Source organism: Panthera uncia, chromosome C2 (assembly GCF_023721935.1).
Source record: "Panthera uncia isolate 11264 chromosome C2, Puncia_PCG_1.0, whole genome shotgun sequence".
Lineage (NCBI taxonomy): Eukaryota > Metazoa > Chordata > Mammalia > Carnivora > Felidae > Panthera > Panthera uncia.
The window spans coordinates 90,515,844-90,538,791 of NC_064810.1; the positions used below are offsets into that span (position 1 = coordinate 90,515,844).

Consider the following 22,948-nt stretch of genomic DNA (forward strand, 5'->3'; position numbering starts at 1 on the left):
ATGTAAGAGTTGAAGTGAGACCAGCTCTGCTTGCTCACCAGAGGGCCTAGAGGGAATGAGGATGTTGGTTTTGATGAATAGAGCATGAATTAGAGGCATGCAGTACATGGACACACACCAGACTTTCTCAGGGATAGAAGCTTTCTCACTTTTCTCAGCCTTTGTATATTGGGCTTTCTTAGCTGGACCAAGACTATATGCTTCCGTGAGTTGGAACATTGTTATAAAAAATCACAGTAGGAGTGCCTGGGTGGCTCAGTTGGTTAAGTGTCCAACTTTGGCTCAGGTCACTATCTCATGGATCATGAATTCAATCCCCACATCAGGCTCTGTGCTGATAGCTCAGAGCCTGGAGCCTGCTTTAGAGTCTGTGTCTTCCTCTCTCTCTCTCTCTCTCTCTCTCTCTCTCTCTCTCAAAAACAAATAAACATTGAGAAAAAATAATGGTAAATAGAGTAGATGCTAATGAGCTCATTTATGCCATTTCAAAGACTGTCATCCCCTTGGAACATTGTGTGTCCCTTTTGTCTAGCACATCGTAGACATGTAAGAAACATTTGGTAGTCCAGTAATATCTTCTGCTCCGTGAAGACACTGGCCAGAACTTATTTCTACATCACTCAAGAACTAGTTATTGATTGCTTGCTATGTGCCAGATATTGTATTGAGTGCAAGAGCACAATTGGTGGCTGTTAATGAAAATCAAGCAGCAAGTGAATGGATTATTACTGGGTGGATTCTTATGATGTCTAAGAGGCAATACTTATGTACTGATAACTATCTTCATTAGACTCCATTAGTTTATAAAATATTGACTAAGTCAATTTTCTGTGTATTTAGTCCTTCTTGTAACTAACTGCATACCTATATGCTGAGTTTTCATAAATCTACTAGCTTGCTTTTGGATGCTAATAGTACAATATGTGTTTTGTAAGGTCAAAACTTTTTCTGCAGGCCCTCAAAGTGTCACAGAATATAATATAAATCCTTCTTGATTTCATATCTCATTGACTCTTATTTGGCTCTTCTTTGTCAGTGCTGGTCTTTAGCATTTCTGTCTTATGTACAGTTTTTCCAGTTTTTGAGAACAATTTATTCTTTCCTTTTCTCTTTTAATTCTAAAACCTGTCATTATCCAAGAATTAAACATATAGGTGCTTCCTCATCTATGAACTGCGGTATGAGGCAAAACAAGCACATTTTCATTTTAGACATCACTGCCCATCACCATGACTTTCTTTTCCATGGTCTCCATTTCCTAAACTTAACTTAATTTTCTTTTAACTTCTATTCCTTTCTTTCTTTTCATCTATAACTCATTTTCTTCTCTTTCCAATCAGAATTTCATGGGAAAAGAGAATTGGGTGAAGGATTAGGAAGAAGCTGTGGCCAGGATGCTGATTTTATATTGGCAGGTCCTGACTTCATCGACAGAGCCATGTTCATTCCGTGCCATGTGCAAAAGAGAATCGGTCCTTTAGCTGTTAAACCTACCTATAAGAAGGTTATGAAAATGGAACTCTGGTGTTAAAGAACAGAAAAGTCATACATTCTCAATTACTTCTACTGTATGATTAAGCCAGCATGTTACAAAATCACTGAACTCCTTCCAACTACCTGGTTCCCTTGATGCCCAGCCATTTCAATTGTCTGGCTTCCATGGCACCCGTAGGGGTAGTACGGTGTGTTAATTTACTTACCTTCATGTTTTATGTGTTTATCACAGTGAGTTGGTCCCATCACGAGAAATGAATGGTTTTTGAATCACAGTACTCTCTTATCAGACTACATAACCAAAAGCCAAAGTAGGTTTTTTACCCTGTGTGTGTGTGTGTGTGTGTGTGTGCGCATGCGTGTGTGTGTGCATGTATATGTGTGTGTGTGATTTTTTAAAAAATAAACAAACTAAATTAGGGAATAGGCAGGAAGCAGCTACAACTACTTCATCCCCAATATATTTTAAACTGTCCATTAGGAGACAAATCACTATTATATCATTCTGTTCAATTTTCTTCTGATCATCAATCCAGAATGAAAGAATCCCACCTAGAATTCAGAAATTTCTACCAGTATTATCAAGACAAGTAATGCTGAAGTATATTCACTACCCTTGTTTTGTTAACAAATAGTCTATTCACTGAGGCTTCTGGCTTGGAAGTCCAGAACCAGTAGGTAAAAAGTCAGCTTTTTTATAAAGTATAAAAATATTTTGACCAGACATTCATATTTTACAATTTTCCAGTAGAGTCATTATTTTTCCCTCTGCCCTTGCTGTGATGTGACATTTAATTATGGATTCCCCAGAAACCTTTCCCTGAGGTCTTTTACATCAGAAGTACCTTTTCCGGGAGGACTCCAGTGGCGTTTTTCATCATGACAGCAGCTCCCTATGGCTTAGCTTGCTATTAAATCCTGAATTAATATAAGCAAACCTCTTCTATTGACAAGATAAACAATGTTTCCCTTTGTTTTCCAGAAGATCTACTATGCTGATTGTCAAAGCCAGGACCTTTAGTGGGTAGCCTTTTGTATAGGTTAAAACACTTACCCATACACGTGCTTTCCATCTAACCAGATTTTACAACCTCAATCCAAAGACTGCAATGGTTCTGCATCGCCTACCAAGTAAAGGCTAAAAACCTAGAAAATGGCATTTCTCAACAAATATGTTTTAATTTTGTGAGACGTTGAGATACATGATGATAGATTATAGATGATGATGATGATAGATAGATGATAGATAGATAGATAGATAGATAGATGATAGATAGATGATACATAATAGATATAAATTGGTAAGATATTAGATGATAGTTCTAGATCTGTAATTTTTTCCCCTTACCTCACAATGGAGACAGGGACACCTTTCTGGGGCATAAAGATTCAGATTCAAAATGTTTCTTTCTGGCTACCACCAGATGGTTAGTACTGGCATGATTTTGATATTTTATATATTTCTTTAGCCATGCCACTATTGTAAAAGGGTGCTAAAAATACCAAACACTTTAAATTTGTATCTCTTCATTTTTGTTGCAGATGCCAAATATGTGGTGGAATAAAAACAAGACAAGTGTGGATGCATGGTCTGTTTATATATTTTAGCTTGGCTTTTGCAAAGGGCTTGCATTGTAAAAGTGAAGATGCTCTGAAACAACATACTAGCAAGCTATTCCAGCAAAATTTACCACGACCAATTAGGATTTATCCCAAGAATTTAATATTTGTTTTATACTTAATTAATGTAATGCACCATACCAATTAAACAAAGGACAAAAATTGCATGATTGCTTCAATGTATGCAGAAAAAGCATTTGAAAATACCCCATACTTCATGATAAAAACACTAAACAAACTGGAAATGGAAAAGAGCTCCCTCAATCTTACATAAGGTATCTACAAAATACCCAGAACTAATGACATCATTTTAATGGTGAAATACTGAGTCCTTTCCCCATAAGATCAGGAACAAGATAAGCAAATCTGCTCCTCATACTCTATTCATATTGGTCTGGAGGTTTTCACCATTACCATTAGGCAAGATATTAAAATAAAAAGCACCATATTAGAAAAAAATTAAACTCCACCTATTTGTAGATGATATATCTTGTTATATAAAATCTTAAGGAAGCCATTAAAAATTTATTAGAACTAATAAATGAGTTTAGCAATTTTGCAGTCTACAAGATCAACATAAAAATAAACTGTATTTCTGTATACTAGCAGCAACTACTCAAAAAATGAATTAAGAAAACAAGTCCTTTATAATACCATCAAAAATAACTATAAAATATTTAGAACTAGATTTAACAAAGCAGGGGCAAAACTTATACTCTGAAAATTAAAACAAACAAAAATCATTATCAAAATAAATTAAAGGAGACTTAAGTAAAAGGTAAGACCTCATGTTCATGTGTCAAAGTACTTAATATTGTTTAGATGGCAGTGATCTCCAATTGATCTACAGATTCAATACAATTCTTATAAAAATTCTACCTGTTTTACATAAATTGACAAGTTGCTCCTAAAATTCATATGGAAATTCAAGAGACCCAGAAAAGCCTAAATAATATTGAAAAGGAACAAAGTTGTAGGATTCAAAATTCCCAGTTTCAAAACTTACTACCAAGAAAGATTATGTGGTACTGGCTTAGAACAGAAATATAGGTCAATGGAATAGAATTAAGAATCCAGAAATAAACCCTCAAATTTGCCGTAACTGATTTTTGACAAAGATTCCAAGACAATTCAATGGAGAAAGAACAATTTTTTCAACAAACGATATTGGGTCAACTGGGTATTCACATGTAAAAGAATGAAGTTGGACCCTTTCTTCACACTACACAAAAAATTAACTAAAAATGGGCCATAGACCTAAAGGTAAGAGCAGTCTATAAAACCCTTAGAAGAAAATATATGAGTAAATTTTTGTGACTTTGGTTTGGCAAAGCTCTTTTAGGTATGACACCAAAAGCATAAATGAAAATAAAAATTAGTAAATTGGATTTCATCAAAATTTTAAACTTTTCTGTTGCAAATAATACCATAAAGAAAATAAAAAGCCCACCCACAGAATGGGAGAAAGTATTTACAAAGATCTATCTTACAAGGAACTTGCATCTAGGATATATGAAGTTCTCTCACAACTCAATAATAAAAATACTAAAAAAAATTAAAATGGACAAAAGATCTAAATGCACCTTTTTCTAAAGAAGATAAGCAAATGGCCAATAAGCAGTGAACCTATGTTCAACAGCATTCACCCTCAGGGAAATGCAAATTGAAACCACCAGGAGATACTACCTCACATTCACTAAGATGATTATAATCAAAATGATTATAATCAAACAACAAAGGTTGGTGAGGACGTAGAAAAGTTGGAATCCTCATGCACTGCTGATAAGAATGTAAAATGGTCCATCCACTTTAGAAAAACAATCTGAATGTATCTCAAAAGGTTAAATGTAGAGTTTCATATGACTCAGCAATTCCACTTTAAGGTATATACTTAAGAGAAATGAAAACATGTATTCCATGAAAACTTGTACACAAATATTTATAGCAGCATTATTTATAATAGCCAAAAGTAGGAGGACCCAAAAGTCCATCTACTAATAGATAAATCAAATGTGGCATATCTATACAATTAAACATTTGGCAATAAAAAGGAATTAAGTACTGATACATACTACAACATGGATGAATCCTGAAAAAAGCTGATAACTGAAAGAAGCCAACAGATGAAATATTGTATGATTCCATTTATATGAGATGTCTAGAACAGGCAGATCTATAGACACAAATTAGATTAGTGGTTGCCTGGGCTAGGGGTTTGGAAGGAAATGGGTAATGACTGTTAATGGGTTTGGGGTTTGGGGGGATAATGAAAATGTCCTAAGGTTCACAGTGTTGATAATTGCAAAACTCTGTGAAAATACTAAAAACCATTGAATCATACACTTTAAAATAGATAAATTGTGTGGCATGCGAATTCTATCTCAATAAAACTGTCAATAGTTTTTTAAATGAAAATATTCAATATTAGCAATCATGCTACAGTACAAAAAATTATCCTTTATTAACTAGTAATAAACTCAGCTAACATGGATCCATACTATTCCTCCAACCAAAAGAAATCTGAGTTTCAGATTCATGGTAGATTTTGGCTTTTGTACTTATGATATGATCTAATAATTCAGATAGGTTTGGTTTAATAATATAGCTACAATTGAAAGATTCTTTGTAAAAATTAGTAAGCATTTTTGAGTTGGTAAAATTAAATCATAAATAGGTCCTCTGATTTACTGCTAGGGATTAAAATTTCAGATAAGCTTTAAAATGAACTATGTGTGCCAACATTGCTCATTATTAAACAAGAGTATTATATAAATGTTTATAGGGTTGATTTATCAATAATGAGCATTTCCAGCCAATACTAAGGTATATATCTACATGGAACATACACAAGTATATTTCTACTTTGAATTCACAATTATATTGTAGATGACTTAAGTTGAGCTTGTAAAGTTATTTTATAGTTTAATAAATGGTTTACTAGCATCTCTAAATATTTCATATGCACATGGATTTCCAAGTGAAAACTCATTTTGGTAACCTAATGTCTTCTTTCTCACATTGCAATCCTCCCCAGGGTCCCACACCCCCCTTCTACAAAGAAGGCTCCATGAGAAGTGAGAAAGGAAATACTTTGTTCAGAAATAAAAACAAAGGGGAGAAGGCTTAGTCACAAGTTATAACTATGTTCTAGTCCTTTTCTGGGTTTTTATTTCTCCTCCATTCTTTGATATTGGTTTTGCACACCTGTCTGTAAATCATGTCCCCTGAACATTACGTTTCCCAACATACTAAATATAAAAAATACATAATGAATTAATATACTTTTTCTAAGCTCAGCGATCACATTTGCAGGGCTTTGCAGAGAAGGAAGATGAGGTACAGGATAAATTTCCTCCTTCTTCAGCCATAGACATTAGTGAGAAATTTCATGTCCATGTATGAGAAGGTAGGGAAAAGAAGGAAGAGCAAAAAGAATTGAAGGTAGGTAGAAACCATTCTCATTTCATATATTGTATTAAATAGTGAATATAAAGCCTAAAAATAAATCAAGCTGAGTTTCTTTTTACTCTATTCCCACAATCCTTTTGTTTTGTTTTGTTTTGTTTTGTTCTTATTTTAACTCCAGTTAATTAATATATGATGTTAAATTACTTTCAGGTGTACAGTAATTCAATAATTCAATACATGACCCTGTGTTCATCACAAGTGTCCTTCTTAATCCCCATTGCCTATTCTACCTACCCTCCCCAACCCCTCCCATCTGGTAACCATCAGTTTGTTCTCTATAATTAAAAGTCTGTTTCTTGCTTTGACTCTCTCTCTCTCTCTCTCTCATTTTTTTTCCTTGCTTATGTGTTTTGCTTCTTAAATTCCACATATCTCTAACCTAGGGTATCCACGCCCTTCAGTCCCTGCCTCTCTTTCAAACATGAAGTGTTCCATCTTTTCTGTGCTTCCTTCTGTTTGGTGTCTGCCTGAGAAAGAAGTTTCTAAGAGCTACTCCAAACACCGAAATCACCCTGAAGGACAGTATGTGTATACAAAGATAAAATATACTTTTATGTATGTGAATGACACACAATACAGGAAAGCATTTTTGAAATGCCACCTGTAATTGGAAAAATAAAATTTCTATGTAAAAGATATTTTTAAAAAATCATGTGGACGTCACCATTCCCCTGTGCAATATGAGTCAGCTGTGGCCCTGAGAGCAACAAGTCCAACTGAATTGTCAATCTTTAATGTTATTTCAAGACCCTAGAGCAGAAAATTATGATACAGCCTCCTGTGAAAAAGGAATAACAAAAATAGCAAAAGCAAATTTCATCCCCAAAGGGACTCTGCTCTTCTCAAAACTTATCTCTATGCAGATTTGAGACAGGAGAGTTGGCCTGGTGAGCAAGGAATCGGCCAGCTGAAAACAAGCGTTCGTTCTATGCTGCAGAATCAAAAGTTAAAGATAATTCCTGAACTGGTAAGAAATTTTAGTCCTTCTTATAAACTGGTAAGAGGTGTCTTTTTCTTAATCCTTTAAGTTTGATCCACAGCACTCTGGGACATAAGATAGAATTGTTTCATCAGTATTTTATATTTCTTGTCTCTAGTTCTGTAATAAAATCAAGTAGCCAAAGATGAACTGGGACAGGAGAACATTTGTTTCCAAAGCAAGACCCACACATAGAAAGGATATGAAAATAAGTTCCTGTGTATAAAAACAAGAAAACATTCCATTCCCTGAACCCAAAATTGCTTGGACTTTGGATTTTGGTTATTATTTTTTTTCAATAGCAGTTGGAATTTGAATAAATCATCTTTACATTTTGCATCTAATGTTTATTCATAATAATAAGAACATGGAAACTGGAATATTCATATGATATGAAACCCAGTGGATCTCACACAGGCAAATAAAATTCACTCCCTTTATCAGAGACCTAGCAGACCCCTATTTGCATAGCCTGATTTATAATTGACAAATACTGTATTAAGTTTAATTCTTAGAGGGAAAAGAAAAATCTTTGCAGAGAAGGATATGATACCATGTTAATCATATAGAAGGAGGTCTGTATATAATCTAAGGAAAGGTCTATTATTTTATTCACTGTACCATTGCTGACACCATCCAGTCTGACTACTTTGAACCAGAGTTCAGAAAGAAACCATTACAATAATTGGTTAAAAATATTAACTCTTGCAGGGAAAATTTCTACTGAGGAAAAACAGGAGAAAATGTTTTCTTTTTTGGGGGAGAAAATAATTTATTCAGATTGCTTATTAAAATGAATTAACTATCCATATAATTGAATTATTATTAATATAATTCACAATGGATTCACAATGGATGGAGAAACAGCACAGGACACCTATTACTTTAAGAATAGAGGGTAGTTATCATCGTAAACTAAAGCATGATTCAAATAAATTAAACTCTAGGACCTCAAAATTATCAATGCTACAAAACAAAATATTATTTAATAAAAGCAACCAATAAAGGGATTGTCTAAAGTTAATAAATACAGTTATAATCTGCTCTCTGATTATTTCTGTGGAAATAATAGACATCTAACACTTCCATAAGATTTAATATTTAATAATTAAAGTGTAATTAGTAAAAGTATACTTGATAGGCGTATGGAAAGAATCAACAACACTAGGTAACCAGCAGTATAATGTCCTTTGTTATTTAGGTTCTATGCTCATTCACTAGAGTTAGTACATCTAAATAAAAAATGCACAATCTATCAAAAAGCAATGATTTTTTATTTCTTCTTGAATTTAGCCAAATGAACAACTCTTCTTTAGTTGTTAGTTCTTTAGTACATAAACACCATCCTTGTACTGTGACAAATGTTGAAGGACATAATTTTGTTACCTTTCAGACCACATGTACTTTGGGGACTTATTTAAGTAAAGTCACTGTGAAGAGCTCTGCATGCTAACAAACACAGGCAAAAAGAGAGAGCAGGCACAAAAGAGTGAACTTAATGAAGTAAAGCCGTAAATATGCACCGAGATTTAAAAGTGAAGATAGGAATCTCCCGGAGTCTCTCCCAAGTGAGAGAGTCTTTGCACGTGCCGGCAACATGCCTGCGTCTCTCCCTGTACACCTGACTGTACAAACAGTACCACTCCCACCACCCAGGTGCTCTGCTTTGGAGAAAAGATGTCATCCCTCCTCCCTGAGAGTACAGCTGCAGAAAGCCACTGTAGGACAGGAAACAATGATTCCAGAAAAGCGGAAGAAGGGAGGGAGCGAGAGAATGGAAAGAAGTTAAGCCTATTGATTCTGGTGACAATTCAGAAGCCCAAAATGATATTTTCCCTTCTAAGATATAATGCCCCTTATGAAATATACAAAAACAAGAGCAACCATTCCTGAAGGTTTTGCAGGTTTAAAAAAAAAAAAAAAAATCTCTACTCTAAATGCACTTATAACTTAAGCACCACCTGCTGGTTCAGCACTGGATCTTCCCACTTCCTCAACAACAATTCCAATTTGGTTTGCAGTCACATCAGCCCAGAAGACAATTCAATTTTTCATAGGAAAAAGTAAGGCAAGGAAACTACTGATTTTTAAAATCAGACAACCTAAATTTTGCTAAGATTTAAAACTAGCTTTGTATTTCCATCTCATATTTAAACCCAAACCAACTTTTGGTGAAACATTAAAAATACACTGTTTCAGGAATTGAAAGGTAAGCTGTTAGTGTGAAAGATACAATAACCTATACACATAATAGTGACATTTTATGTCTGTTTTTGTAGTTCAGCATCAAAACTCTGGTGAGTTACTAGGTTACAATGTTGTCTTGCTAGTGATTATTTTTCTCGTAATAATACTTTTATGATAACACATGAATCTTTCAACATCTTAATACAAATAAACTGTGGTCTGTTTTAACCATACAGATGAAGTAAAAATCTAACAATAAAAGACATGACCCAATGAAGAAGCTTACAGAAAGGACTTCCTGTGATTTAGCTAGTTACCTTTTCCACTATTTCAGTCACAAAAAAATTATATTATTGGAGAATGTGTCTTAGAATTAGGTCACTGAATCAATTTTACATTTGTTTAAAAACATTTGCTTTTAGCTCTCTCACAGAAAAAAAACAAACTAAACTGAAATAAAAATAACTGTTTTCAGTGTAACCACTCAAAAAACACAGTTGGATATTTCATTAATCAAAATGAACTCCCCCCACCCAAAAGTGTCACTGTTAAATTCTCCTAATTTATTAAAAAGCAGCTATATGCAGCACTTCCAGGCATGGTCTCAAAGCCTAACTGGTAGCAGCATCTTAGGGCTACATTAACTGTGTATCCTAGGCAACCAAGTAATGGCTAAAGCACCACAGTGTTTGTTTAAAACGTGATGTGGAAAGCAATCAGAGGAGCTTCAGTTCCGGGGAAATTCCTTTTCAATGTAAGCCTCACACTGTATTAGAGTGGTGTTATTTGCACCATTATAATTAAGATTGTGTCACCATATTCATTATTTTCAAGGGTTTGTAACTGAGCTGTAAAAAATTAGTCATAGTAATTAAAAGACGGAAAACATCTAGTTATGCTAAGATGTCCTACTGGGGCATTTAGGGTCCTAGTAAAGGGGATTTAAGCAATTTAAATGACAGACAATATTTTATCTTAACTAGCTTAAAATACTATCCTAACCACTGATAAATTGGAGGTGTGCATAAGAATGAATGTAAACAGTAATTTAGTCTGTACTTCTCTTGATAAAAACATACATTAGCTATTCTTAAACCATAATGATTATTCTTTTATGATTTTTATTGAGTTAATTCCTCAGTGATTTTTATCTTTTGATTCATCTGTTGGCAAAGAGAAGCCATTTAAAACAATGGTAATTTAAAAAAATCAATTTTTGTTTTTTGACTACTTCTAGCAACCAGTCATGATGTAAGAAACTAATTACATGTTATTTTGCATTTTTTACTTAAACATTTATATACCTACATATATATAGGGACAAGATTTTGTTCTGGATGTAATTTTTTAAACCAAGTTTATTATTTTTTTAACTCAGTTTTCTTAAGAAGGAAAAAAAAGGTTTCATCTACTCTGTTTCACATTGAAGAAAAAAGTTGGTTTTTTTTTTCTTTTTTAACAGAAAAATAAGCTGTAATTTGAGATTCAGGGAGAAAGGATAACTAACCTTTATTAAGAGCCTGATGTAATACTCATACATGTTATATATCATGCATTTATTTCATTCAACCCTCTCAAAAGCTCTGTAGTGAAGGTAATATTGTTCCCATCTCACAATGAGGAAACTCGTAACCCTAATGGGACCCAGGATCCAAACCTCCTACATTTTTCACACCATTTGTGCATCTTTGAAGTAAAGATTTAAAACAGAACATAGTCCATCTTATATTTAAATGATTTTACAAAAATTATCAACAAAATTATAAAGTAACTTCATTTCTCTTTTCATTCTCCAGAACTTTTTGCTAGAATTCATTGCCATGTTTAATTAACAAATGTATAAAATTCATCATAACTATAAGCTCATCAAGAATGAAATGAAACTAAGAATTGAAGAAAAAAAAAACCCCAACAACCCTATTTCTTCTTAAAGCTGTTTACTAATAGTGCAATCTAAATTATGCATAAAACCGTACTGAATTGTGCCAGAGAAAAACAGAAATTTTCATCTGAGACTCAGTGTGGTAGACACTGGAATGGAAACAGTCACAGGTTATATGTGAAAATTACTCTGCGGGGCTGCTTTAAGAGAGAGAACCCCTCACTTGCTGGCCACGGATCTCTCAAGGCACGTATCATATGTACCTGAATCCAAATTTATATATGTTTACTTTTTATTTAGATTTCTAAACTTAGAAAATGTTGTTTGCTCAATTATTTTCAAAGAGACTATATCAGAGATTTTATTATCTGTTTTTGATATTGAAATTTTATATTCTTATAAGTAAGCTCTGAACAGTTTTATCTTTACATTTTTAAAAAAGGCCTCTCAATAAATCCACTATTTTGGTTTTATTTTGGAATATTGGAGAAAACCAGAGAGAATATATTTTTATTCTTTTTCATTTGCAGAATGTGGAGCAAAAAAGAAAAAAAAATAGAAAGATATGAATTAAAACCAATGTCCCCATCTTAAACGGAGAAGGCAAGGGAAAAAAATCAGGCATTAGATAGGCACTATCTACTATAGTCATCACCAGTCACACATGGCTATTGAAAACCTGAAACGTAATTAGTCTGAACTGGGATGTATTGAATGTGTAAAGTAAGCACTGAACTTCATACCAACACATACACACATGTAAAATCTCAGTGAGAATTTTTACATTACTTGTTGAAATAATAATACTTGGAAATATTGAGTTAAATAAATTGTATGGTGACAATTTACTCCACTTATTTTTCTTTACTTTTTCTCACATGGCTGCTGAAAAATTTTAAGTTATATATGTGGATGAAATGTGTAGCTAATACTGTATTTATTTGGGACAGCACTGTGTTAGACAAAGCAAGAGGCACGGCAGTTTGTGTCTGAAGTCATATATTATCTACAAGATATTTCCTAAAACAATTTTGTTTTACTCTTTCCCTTATACCCTAATGTATGTTTCTCATATGCTGATAAAATTATGTTATGCATACATATATATAAGCATTTACGTATATTTTACTCTTTGGTTCATTGTTGTATATTCAATACCTAGAATAGCGTCTGGCCAACAGTAGGTGTTCAGTAAATAATCGTGGACTGCATTTTAAACCAATGTGCTTTGCCAGCACTGGATGCAATTTGGAGTTAGAAGGGCAAACAGCCCCACACAGAAATTCTAAGCCCCATAAATGAAATCTTTGAAACAAAGAGACATGCTAATGCAACAAATGAAAAATGTGGCTTTTGAAGCATTTGTAATAATATAGAAATAATACAGAAATTGTAAAATAAATTGTATAAGATCAGATTACAGAATGCACATTTATGAGTGCAACAATGTATACATTTATAATGGGGACAACCTGGAAATTTAAAATGCATTCACCTTTAAAATACACAAATATGGCTATAAAGATATTTGTAAAGCTTCCTATTCAATGTTGTTGATACTTTCCCTCGAAAGACAAAAAGTTCACTTGCCAACATGTACCTTCTACAAACAGCAGAAACTCCAAAGTGCAGATTTGCATTCCATCAAAAACATTAGGGATAAATTAAGAAGAATCATTAGAAAAGCTCAAATATTTTGCATATTGCTACACTGTGACTTCAAGTTTATGGGAGTGTGTGTATTTTAAAACACCCACACAACTTACATCCCTTGGTAAAAAAATTTAAGGATTATAAAAACCGTTAGATACCAAAGTCTGGAGAATTGCAAGAGATGGAAACAGAATGACGTTACTGTAATCCCCAAAGACTCAATGGCCTACAGAAAGCCCAAGAAATCTAAACACATAGATAAGATGTCTTAGCCAGGGCAGGAACCCTTGATCCATTGCTGAATGTGATTACTCAAGAAAAAATGTTTTCCAGAGACCCTTAAACTTTAAAATACATTTGCTAGGAGTTATTCAGAAACTCAAGGAATGGAGGAGAGGTACATTGTTTGGTGAATCTGAGTCCAACTGCTATTTTAAGAATCCTGGCTCCATCAGTTATCAACATATGTCCTTGGTCAAAAACCCTGGAAGCCTCTGTTTGCTTATTTAAAAATAATACAATAATTGTCCCTCCAACACAGGTTTCTGTGAACTCATTTGAATAAAGCACTAAGAACAGTGTCTACAACAAATTACCACAAACTTGGTGGCTTGAAACATGACAATTTTATTCTGTCACAGTTCTGGAGGCTTAAAGTCTGAAGTCAAGCTGCAGGCAGGACCATGCTTCCCTGGGAGGGTCCAGGGAAGAATCACCCCTTGTTTCTTCCTAGTTATCGGTGGCTCCCGGCAACACATGGTGTTCCTTGACTTGTAGCTGCTTCACTCCAAACTCTGCCTCTGCCTTCACATGGGGTTCTTCCCTACATGTGTAGCTCTGTGTAGCACCTCTTTATCCTAAAAGGACACCAGTCAATGGATAAAGGGCCCACCTTAGTCCAGCATAGCTCATTTTAACTAATTACATCTACAAAGATCCTATTTTCAAGTAAGGTCATATTTTCAGGTTCTGGGTGGCCATGAATTTTAGGGTGGCACTGTTCAACCAACTAGAGATATTTAACAAAATCTAAAGCTCATGTGGCTTTAAGCAAAATGAGAGAAAAGTCAAAAAACAATTGAGTGTAAAAGAAATAGTCATCTCTGTTATGTATTGTCTTCTTATACATACATACACACAATGTCAACCTAGACCTGCAGTGTGAAAATACAATTTTTCCATTTTCAAAAATGTGTCTTTAAGTGAGCTTCTACTTATGTTTTTGCTTGTTTGTTTTTGGTTTTCTTAGGGCTTATACAGTCTAGCCACATCTTATGCATTTTCACTTACATCCTGACGCTAGGTCTAGCAATTTTCTTCTACATATCTCTAACACGGATTTTTCTTTCTCATTCTTAATTCTACTTAACCTTAGCACCAGCATGAATATAATCACCATTAAAGCAACAACTGCCTCAACACTTTTGAATCATAACACAAACCATGAGAGATTAATTTCTTACATTTTTTTCACATTTTTTCATGATCACTAAGCCATCAGTGGCTCCCCATTTTTTTATGGTAGAATCTAAGCTCTTCAGACCAACTGGAAAGACATTTATGATCTGACCTAACCCACTTACCCACTTATACTTTCTTTTTTTTTTAAGTTTATTTATTTATTTTGAGAGAGACCATGCAAGTGGGGGGGGGGGGGGGACACAGAGAGAGAGACAGAGAGACAGAGAGACAGAGAGAGAGAGAGAGAGAGAGAGAGAGAATCCCAAGCAGACTCTTCACTGTCAGCTTTATTTTTCAACTAAATGAGAAACCTCATCTTCAGGAAGCCTGGGTCAGTTTTCCTTATTCACTTCTTGCTTGGAAAAGAAAGTAATTATAGAAATTCCCTCTCAGCAACATCAAAAAACGTACAGAATAATTCTGCTTTCATCTCAAAGGGCACTTTTTACTAGTGTTCCAAGGTACAAAGTGTTTGTAAGTGAATCAGAGTGTTTTCTCTGAATGGAGGATAAAGAGGTTGAATACTTACTTGTTGTGGGCCGAGGCCCGTAACATACACAAGGTGTTGATGCGCTTGTGGAGATAAAGAAGGGAAAGTGGTCGGGCAACAGCTAAGCTGGAAGGTTAGAAATTAGTTTTTACCAAAATGAATTTCAATTGAGAAAAGAATATCCATTTGGAAATATCCAGCAGATGGTGAAAGGGAAGCCTGAACTGTGTCAATATCATTTCTAGGAGAACAATTAAGATGCCAAAAGGGGATAAAACTCTAGCACAAAGATGATTGGTGACAGGCATAAATGAAAGATATTGGCCAGACTCTATTATTTTAAATGAGTAGAACTGGAAGATGAATTTGATGAAAGTTTTTCCATTTTTTAGATAATTGCAAAATAGATATTGGTCTGTAAATGCCCCCCCCCCCGTTCCCTGAAAAGTCAGCTTTGTAGATAACTCTGTAAATTATCTTAAATGATCTAGGAATGATCGTTTAAGTTTGTCACTTTGACTAACTGACATGGTGCCATGAAATACTTATGGTACCTGGATTAGTTATGTCCTAACAAAGCTGCTTTCCCCTAATGCTTCACTGTTGTTGTCTCCTCCCTATTATGGATATAGGACTTCTGGGATTTGAGGAATCAACTCCTCAAGCAAATTCTCAATGCTATTCTCAATAGAGAGATGCCGAATAGGAAAGTTTAAAAGTTTTTTTTTTTTTATTTCTTTCTCTCTCTCCTTTAAAAAAAAAAAATCCCTTGATAAACCACCAGAAAGTTTTCTGATTTTTTTTATAAGGAAATGGAAACTGAGTTGCTTCCGAAGCAAGGAACATAACTTTTATTATCCCTATTCCCTGTTACTGACTGTTATTAATTTTAAACTTTTGTTGCATTTTTCAGGTAATAAAAAAAGCAATAAAGTAGTCCTTTAGTACAAACTGTGCAACACTTGTGGTTTGTTTTAAAAATCAAACATGCTTTATAAAGGAAGGTAAACGATCTATGGCTCCCAAGATAAACAAAACTAGTTATAAGCCAAATGGAGAAAAACATGGTTGATTCATTCAATAAATATTTGAGAGCTTGCTATGGACAAGGTTTAGAGTGAGGTGAAAGGCTATAAGCCATTTATAACATTGCTATAGACTTTCTGATAGCCAATAAGAGCTCAGAGAACCAAAGTACAGAGAACCAAAGTATAATCGTTATAATAAAGAATAATGTCAACTTACAGTTTTTTTATACTGTTACCATTTTATAGTTCAAAATCAAAATATACATTATTTCATATAATATTCATGAGAGTCCTATGAGAAAAGATGCTGGAAAGAGACTTCCCCATCACTACTTTAAAGATGGGAAAACCAAGGTTCTAACAGATTAGTTACCTTGTCATCTTCACATAATAAAAGTGAAAGTACTAAGAGTAGAGCTCATGCCTTTTCCCTTAGTCTGTGCTATTCTATTTCATAATCAAGATGAAGAACAGAAATCTCACTGTACCACAAGTCCCAGGCTATGGGGAATATTTGGATAAGAAGGAGATAGTCAGAGGGACATACCCTAAAATGACCCGCAGTAAGTCAGGCCCTTATATAAGTCTTCTCCCCTTGAGTATGAACATGAGAAATAACTTCATTCTAAATAGAGTCTGACAAAAGTGATTTTATTCTCTTGATTAAGTTACGCTATACAGCAAAGGTGGCCGGTTGTCATTCTCATAATTGTGTAATGCTATATAAGACTATCTCTTAGCAGACTGAAGTTTCAGAGACTTTCCTGCTGTCCTTGAGGAAGTAAAAGGATTGCTCTAAATTGTTTAGGGAAAGAGTCACATGACAAGGAGCAAGAGGTGGCATCTAGGAGCTGAGAGTAACCCCCAGCCAACAGCCAGCAAGTAAGTGGGGACCTCAGTCCTACAACTTAAAGAGATGAATGCTGCCCACAGCCTGAGGAGATTTGAATTATATCTTTTCCCAGTCGAGCCTCTGATGAGAGTACAGCCATGGTCAACATCTGAATTGTAGCCTAGTGGGATCCTGAAAGAGAAAACTCACCTAAACTGTATCCAGACCTCTCAGGCATCAAAACTGATATAATAAATGTGTGTTGTTTTAAGCTGCAAAGTTTGTGGTGATTAGTTAAGCACCATAGAAAGCTTAACATTAGCACCTATTTCCTTTTCTGTATATAATAGCTTAATCCTTCTATGAAACTGATAAAAATAAATCAAGGAATATTTGGGGGAGGAAGTCTACTTTAATATAAAAACTAACATTTGTTGAGCAATTAATTGTTTTGAGCTAGGCATATGTACATATTACATCAATTAGAGTTCTGAATGTTGAAGCACTCCAAGGCTCAGTCCTGGGAACTCTTCTCTTCTCCATCCTCATTCACACTCTAAGCCAGTGTTTTTCAACCTGAGTAACATGCAGTAACTTTTGGCTTTTGAACAAAAATAAAGGCAGAAACAAACAAACAAACAAACCCCAAAATGTATCATACATGGTAAAGCCCTAGGTGATGTCATCCTGTTTCATAGTACTGAACAGCATCCAAACCAGGATGGAGTCATTTTATGAGTTTTATATCTCTAGACTGTATCTCTTCTCTGAACTCCAGAATCATTTTCTGACAGCTTGCTCAACATTTCCACTTGAATGAATAATAGACAATTCAAATGTATCATGTCCCAAATCAGACTCCTGACCTCTCTATGGATACCAACCCATCTGCCCACAGTCTTCCCCATCTCAAGCCAAAGAGCTGGGGGTCATTTTGATTTCTTTCTTTTCTTATAACACCCTACACAAAATTATCAGCAACCTTGTAATTTCTGCCCTCAAAATATATCAGAACCTGATCATTTCATACCCTTTCTGAACTACCACTTCAAGTCAAAATGTCCCGTCTGAATTAGTGTTTTTAAAATAAATGTCCTGGCCACTCTCTGCTTCCATCTTTGCTCATTTCACTCAGCCTATTATCTTCATGGGTGCAAGAGTGGTTTCTGAATTAAATCATTACCCCCTTTCTCAACATCCTCTTCTGACTTCCTATTTCATTTACACTGCATATTTAATTTACTATAATACACATTTATTTATTTATGTATGAAATTAAGAGGTGTCTTATATTTGCATCCAATGCGGCAGTGGTCATTGCTTGTACATATACATGCAATAGACATAGTTGTTCATAGTTCATAGTTCATTGTTCATAGTTGTTCATCATGGCATCACTTCAGTTGACTTATAGGCATTGCTGAAACATCTTGAGTTTAAAGTCTTCAAGACATTTTCTCTGAGATTGGTCATTGAGGTTAGAAGTTACTGTACATGCAAAAACTCACAGTGGCAGACAAGCATGGAATATAAAAGAATCTTTGTCTAAATAAGATTAAATGAGCTCTGTAAATAAATACAAAATAAAAAGTTGTATTTGATTAGAAAGTATTGTGTCATTGTTTACATAGAAAAGTTTATTTTTCCTAGTCATACATGGAATAATGATAAAGCTAACACTCAGGAGTGTCTTAAGTTTGATGACATATGGTAAAAAGCCAGTCCTTATAATGTTCTACATGGCCCTTATATGCTGTGCTCTTACCGTCCTGATACCTTTCTAAACTTATCTCTGAAAACTCTCCTCTTTGCTCACGTAGCGGTAGCTGCAATGACCTCCTTGAAGTTTTTTGGACTCATCTGCTCATTTCTTTTAGGTCTCTGCTTAAATCCCATCTTATTAGGTCTTCCCTACATATCCTATTTAAAATATCTCTGCTTCTCTCAAATTACGTTTTCCATACTCTATACTTTTCTCATGCTTTTATTTATTGCCTATCTTTCCTCCATTGAAAAACATCATAGTGCCTGACACATAGCAGGTGCTCTTAAGAATCTGTTGAGTGAATAAGTGAATAAGTAGATCTTCACAAAAATTTTATGATAGTCACTGACATTATCATCCATAGTGATAATATTATCATTCTGCTTAGACTGATGAAGAAAGTGAAGTACAGAGAGATTAAATAATTAGGTCAAGGTCTTACAGGTAGTATAAATGAGAGGTCTTGGGTTTTTATCGTTATTATCGTCTCTCATGGCTTAATATATGAGTGTAGGTCTGAGGCCATTTACGAAGATAAAGAAAGAAAAGCTTGTGTAGGACAATGACTTTCATAAAGCTATCATGGAGCATGCTACTGAGATAGCAAAGTCTACCAACCCAGTTTCAGGCACTCATTTTGGAGCAATTTTGTAGTCAATTCTGGTATTTTACTAATTCATCAGAAGTGCCATTGCATAAGGTATCTTTCCATTCTAGGACATTTGCAATTTTGTAGCAGCCTCCAGAAAAATACAAAAGACTCCAAATCCCTAATAATTAAATATCTAATGCAGGTCCATTGGTATCCCTTTTTTGCCCAGCATATATTCATGATGTCCATCAAGTCACAGCAGCTTTATACCCAACTCTAATGCATGCCTGGTACTTTATCCTGGCCAAATGGGGGCCACTTTTCCAATCTGTTAAAATGATTAAATGGCTATGCAGAGTGAAGAGCAAGCCATGCTTTAGTGATTATTATATTGTAGAGATGATACAAAATTATTTTATAATTCCTCTAGCAGCAATAAACATATTTTATTGCTTTTAAAATTCTCTACTCTCTCCAGGCATTCTGTAATAATCTCCATAAATAATTACATCAAATTTATATAGTGTGTTTTGCCTTAGAAAAACCTATTGAGTTGTTGTAAAGATGAAATAAGATAATTCATAAATATACTCAGAGCTGTACTTTGCAGAGAATCAGTACCCTAAACTTATTATTATTATTATTAGTAGTAGTAGTATTGTTATTATAATTATTAAATGCTTGTATTTTACTTTAGAGTTCGGTGACCAGAAGTAAAAAATTGGGAAATAGAAAGTAAAGAAATGATTATGTACAACTGAAACTATAGAGTTTAGTTAGAAAATATAAGCTGTGCTGCATATGAACACTCAAAAACACAGTCTTTTAAGAATGAGAGGATATACTCTTCACTCACATTGTCTCTCTGCCTGAAACGCTCTATCTGACCCTTTGCCTGGTCAACTCCCTCCTGTTTATTCTTCAAGACTATGATTAAATATCTTTCCTCAAGGCAGCCTTCCCTGATCCCCAAAGCTAGACCAGACACACTGGTCTTCTTCTTACATACTTCTCCTCCTTACAACTGTACTTAGATGTCATTAAAAATTAATTTCACAAATAGTTATTTCCTTAGCATTATCAAATGCTCCTTGAGAATAGGTACCAAGTCTTTGTTTCTCCATCTCCATATCTTAGCAGTATGCCTGCTATCTAGGAGGTATTCAATAATACTTGTTTAAAGAATAAATTTAACTATGTTACCCATGCTTGTAGGGATATTTAAATGGAAAATCTAAATGTCTGGAGTATCCAAAATGTATTGGCATAGAAATATAAACAAAACATTTAGTTTTGTTATATTTTCTCTTTAGTGAAATTAGCTTCCTAATAATGTGTGGTATAATGGAAGTTTTGTTTTGTTTGTTTGTTTGTTTTTTTCTGAAGCTGAAAAAAGATGAAAAAGTTGTCGACTCCTATTTTCTCATTTAATTTTTTTTATCTTTCCTAAGCAAATAATTTATGATATACTGGAGGTTGGCTCTGCCTATTATGGAGGTGAACTTTTGATAAGTAGGTAAGAATTCCCTGGAAGTTTCTATTGGCTAAACTGTCCTTCCATGTCACATGGGCCCAATGCCCATTCATAACGTAAAAGGAGAAATAAGTAACCTTTGGATCACCAGCATAAAGGGACATTGAAACTTACCTTCAAACAAGCTATCATAGACACTTTTCAACATGAAAAAAATGTTTAAGTATGGGTCTTCAATTTAGCATGCATAGGTATTATTTGAGGGTTTATTTAAATTTATTTTTTTAATGTTTTTATTTATTTTTGAGACAGAGAGAGACAGAGCATGAGCAGGGAGGGGCAGAGAGAGAGGGAGACACAGAATCAGAAGCAGGCTCCAGGCTCCGAGCTGTCAGCACAGAGCCCAAGGCGGGGCTCGAACTCACAGACTGTGAGATCATGACCTGAGCTGAAGTCGGACGTTCAACCGACTGAGCCACCCAGGCACCCCATTTGAGAGTTTATTTAAAGGAAAGATTCCTGGTTGCTATTTTCAGAAATTGTGATTTAACAAGTCTGGACTATAACTCAGAAATAGGAATTTTCTAGAAGCACCCCAAAATCTACAACCACAGTTTGAGAAAACCCTATCCTAGACCCTAGAAAGGATATATCATATCATCACATCATATCATATCATATTATGATATGATATTTCTCATTAACCTCTGCCCCCAGCATAAGTCTCAGTGTTTTCTGAGGAGAGTTCAAACATCAACTCCATGAGATTATTTACAGGACATCGATACAGTATTATCTTTTAACTTTCCCATATCTTTCTGGCAGTGCTAGTAAAACCACCATCTAATACGATGACTGTTCCATAAAAATGGTTGACATTTAAACTCTCCTGGAAGCAGTTACACTATAAGTCATTACTGAGATTTCTTCATTCTTTGACATGAATTTTAATTAGTGTGTAACTAAATGGTCTGACATACTGGGCAGGCATTTTAAATTTTAAAAAGGGAAGGTTGGAAGTTTAGGTAAGCAGGAAAATACAGAAAGGAGTTTCAATCAAATATGAGACCAGAATATGTGTACTTACTAAGGGAATTAAGTCCCAGAAAAATTGAAAGAAAGGAAAACCAGAGATGAAAAGAAAATTTTGCTATTTACAAGTTACCTAGGGCAAGCCTTACTAAAATGGACTCATTCATCCATCCGTCCACTCATTTCTGTTTATAGAAACAACAAAAATCTAACAAGTGCACCAAGTGGTGCTTTCCTTTGTGGACAAAAATGGTCAATAGGCTGAAAGATACTGTCTCTGTCTTTATGAAGTTCCTATGCCCACCTAGTCTACCCTGGGGACAAAGAAAATAACAGTGGTTTGAAAAGTGGACCTCATTAACTAAGTTACTTTCAACTGTGGCTAAGCAATATAAGAAATTATTTCATTTTCATGGTTCAAGAAAAGTTTTTCACATTCAGTTCACCAATGTTAATACACATTGCTGTACTTTAACAGAAAGCTTCAGGTATCATTATAAGTATTTTTTTGATAATTAGTGAAATTTTACATCTGAGGTGCCTGGGTAGGTTTAGTGTCTGACTCTTGATTTCAGTTCAGGTCATGATCTCACAGTTCGTGAAATCAAGCCCCTCATCGGACAGCATGGAGCCTGCTTGGGATTCTTTCTCCCTCTCTCTCTGCCCCTCCCTCATTCATGCATGTGCTCTCTCTCAAAATAAATAAATAAACTTAAAATTTTTACATCTTGTTACCTATTTTAGAAACAATTTGCATCAGAGCCATACACTGAACAGGATCACAAAGGCAAGCAATGCATCTATTGGCTTATTCAGGATATTCACTGACTTGAATCTAACATGTGAAAGTCATATCTACATGCATTTTCTACTCAGAGTCATAGATTTTTACGGTTGAAAAGAACTTTTAGAAATTTATTGTCTATCTCCCTCCCTCCAAGTTGTGTAACTTGTGGTCTAGAGCAGGTTTTACAAACTGAGACCTATTCAT

General features: G+C 34.6%; 1 protein-coding gene across 8 annotated transcripts in view; it reads right to left on the bottom strand.

The window, feature by feature from the left end:
* The window catches only part of NLGN1 (neuroligin 1), a 574,247-nt gene that overhangs the window by 442,568 nt on the left and 108,731 nt on the right, over positions 1–22,948 (bottom strand). The window contains exon 3 of one of the 8 annotated variants that reach the window (XM_049628557.1): positions 730–739. The exons of the other annotated variants lie outside the window; for them this stretch is intronic. Coding sequence (XP_049484514.1) covers positions 730–739 — 10 coding nt within the window. The remainder of the gene's footprint in view (positions 1–729; positions 740–22,948) is intronic. 8 annotated transcript variants of the gene reach the window in all.